The sequence below is a fragment of the Eptatretus burgeri genome, chromosome 4 (genome assembly GCF_056783735.1).
Source record: "Eptatretus burgeri isolate ZD-2024b chromosome 4, Ebu_testis_v1, whole genome shotgun sequence".
Classification (NCBI taxonomy): domain Eukaryota; kingdom Metazoa; phylum Chordata; class Myxini; order Myxiniformes; family Myxinidae; genus Eptatretus; species Eptatretus burgeri.
In genome coordinates this window covers 50516471-50518970 of record NC_140964.1, presented here as the reverse complement: position 1 = coordinate 50518970, position 2500 = coordinate 50516471, and the positions used below count along the sequence as shown (strand labels likewise).

General features: G+C 42.6%; 1 protein-coding gene across 6 annotated transcripts in view; it reads left to right on the top strand.

The window, feature by feature from the left end:
• The window catches only part of DNAJC13 (DnaJ heat shock protein family (Hsp40) member C13), a 92924-nt gene extending 90540 nt beyond the window's left edge, over positions 1-2384 (top strand). For all 6 annotated transcript variants that reach the window (XM_085877971.1, XM_085877972.1, XM_085877970.1 and 3 more), the window contains 3 exons: positions 774-917; positions 1104-1203; positions 1811-2384. In XM_085877971.1, the coding sequence (XP_085734097.1) occupies positions 774-917; positions 1104-1203; positions 1811-1911 (345 nt within the window). In that variant the 3' untranslated portion in view covers positions 1912-2384. The remainder of the gene's footprint in view (positions 1-773; positions 918-1103; positions 1204-1810) is intronic.
• Positions 2385-2500: the final 116 nt, after the last annotated feature.

The following is a 2500-nucleotide window of genomic DNA, read 5'->3' as shown; positions in this document are numbered from 1 at the left end:
TCAGCTGTGAGTCTGTTGGGATAGGTCTCTACCAACTTTGCACACCTTGATTGGACATTATTTAATCATTCTTCTGTACAAAACTGTTCAATCTCAGTCAAGTTGCGTGGGGAGTGTTGATGGACAGCAATCTTCAAGTCGTGCCACAGATTTTCGATTGCATTTAAGTCAGGGCTCTGACTGGACTACTCAAGTACATTTATCTTTTTGGTTCCTTAGCCGCTCCAATGAAGCTTTGACTGTGTGCTTGGGGTCATTGCCGTGCTGAAAGGTGAACTTCCGTCCCAATTTCAGCTTTCTTGCAGAGGGCAGCAGGTTTTCCTTTCGGATTTTTCTGTATTTTACTCTGTACATTTTCCCTTCTACCCTGATAAGTGTCCCAATCCCTGCTGATGAGAAACATCCCCATAACATGATGCTGCTACCACCATGCTTCACAGTCGGGATGGTGTTCTTTGGGTGATGTGCCATGTTTGGTTTGCGCCAATCGTAACGTTTTGCATTTAGGCCAAAAAGGTTCCATCTTAGTTTCGTCAGACAACAAAACTTTTTGCCACATGGTTTCGGAATGCCACTTTGTGGCCTCTTCTTTCTATAATACTGTATTCTATAGTACTGCCAGTCCACAAATACGCTCAACCATCCTCTTTTCTCATCAATTCAAACTTTTAATGATGCTTGTTTTTCTCTGATTGATTAACAATCACCTCTTTACCTATGTCGTCTTGATTAGGAATCTTAAAGTGAAATTCTACTTTGTCTTTCCGATGCAGGCCCTGCGGGTAGAACTTGTACCCCATCTGCTGCGGCTGCTCGAAGGATTAGGCCTAGATGCCGTGGCCAACCCGGCAAGTACCAAAGCACAGATTGTAAAGACGCTGAAGGCAATGGCACGGAGTATGCAGTATGGTGATCAGGTAAAGTTAATCCGTGTGATCTTCACATACTTTAAATTCTGACATTTCTCTTTCAAATGCGGTTGCACTGTGATTGTACCCCTCGGATGTCTGTTTTCATCCTATGACAGTTGTAAAGTTTGACCACAGACTTTTTGAAGTTTGGTTTAATCTCCTGCATGTTTGATAAATTTGTGTTTTCTACAGGTAAATGAAATCCTGTCTCGCTCCACTGTCTGGGCAGCCTACAGAGACCAAAAGCATGACCTTTTTATTTCGGAAACGTCTCGCGGTGGCTACCTCACTGGTGAGTTGTGTTGTTGAGTCTTGAGGTCCCTCCTCCAGTTGTGCAAACACTTTCCACCTTCCCCCTCCCCTCAAAATGAATTTAATTGATTTTCTCTATTTTGTTCCACTTCCCCTCCCCACTGACCTTCCCCATGCACTGACGCCATGATGAGTTAGGAATATCCTTTTTGAATGGTCATCTTTAAAATCTCTCAAATTTTTTACAATGTTACTTTAAAATTAATTTCTGTATTTTGCATTCACGTGACAGTTATTTGTTTGCACTTTTGCTTTATTCCCTCCCCTTCCCCCTTCTCCCCCAAATGGTTTTGCCATCTTTGGCCAATTAATAAGTTCCCACTTTCTTTTTTGCTTGATAGTTGGATAAAAAAAATCCAGTTGGATATTGAACTTCTTTATTTTCTGCTGACACCATTATTTTAGCATCCATGTTTGTTTTGTTTTGATTTTAAGCTCAATTAATCAACTTAAAAAAAAAAACTTTATTAAAATCTTCCTTTTTTCTGCACGTGTAGAAATTTTTTTTTGTTCCCATTCCTTTCCTCCCTCATTATCCCTTACTGAGTCGATTACAAACTGTTCCCATTGTGTATTGTATCCCTCAGGGCCTGGGGTAGCTGGCTATCTCACAGCTGGTACAGCTGCCAACGTGGTGCCCAGTACCCCACCACCCATTGACCACGAAGCCAGTGATGTACAGGGCTGACCTCTGTTTGACGCACCCAATTGTGTTCAAATGATGGACCTGCTGGACTAATTTAAATCCGAAATGTTGTTTGATGCTCCTGCATCCTGGAAGTCTTCACGTTATACGACTTTGGAGCACCTTGTGCTTTGTTATTGCATGTACAGTACTTTGTTGACTGAAAGGATCCAACCTGAGCCAAGTGGACTTCTTGCAGGAAAACAGAGCAGCCCTGTGGCTGTGCAGAACAATATGATCGTGATGTTATTTCTACGTCGTGTTTTGTTGATGCTGGATACAAATTAGCAAAGAACCCTCTTCGACTGCTTCAAACTCAGATTGTGCAAATGCTTAAGGACACACAGCTGGGGTATTTTTTCTTTAATAATCATCCTGCTCTCGCCTCTGCTGCTCGATCTCTCTCGATCTCTCTCTCTTTCTCTCTCTCTTTCTCTCTCTCTCTCTCTCTCTCTCTCTCTCTCTCTCTCTTTCTCTCTCTCTCTCTCTCTCTCTCTCTCTCTCTCTCTCTCTCTCTCTCTCTCTCTCTCTCTCTGCTCTCTCTCTCTCTCTCTCTCTCTCTCTCTGCTCTATCTCTCTCTCTCTCTCTCTC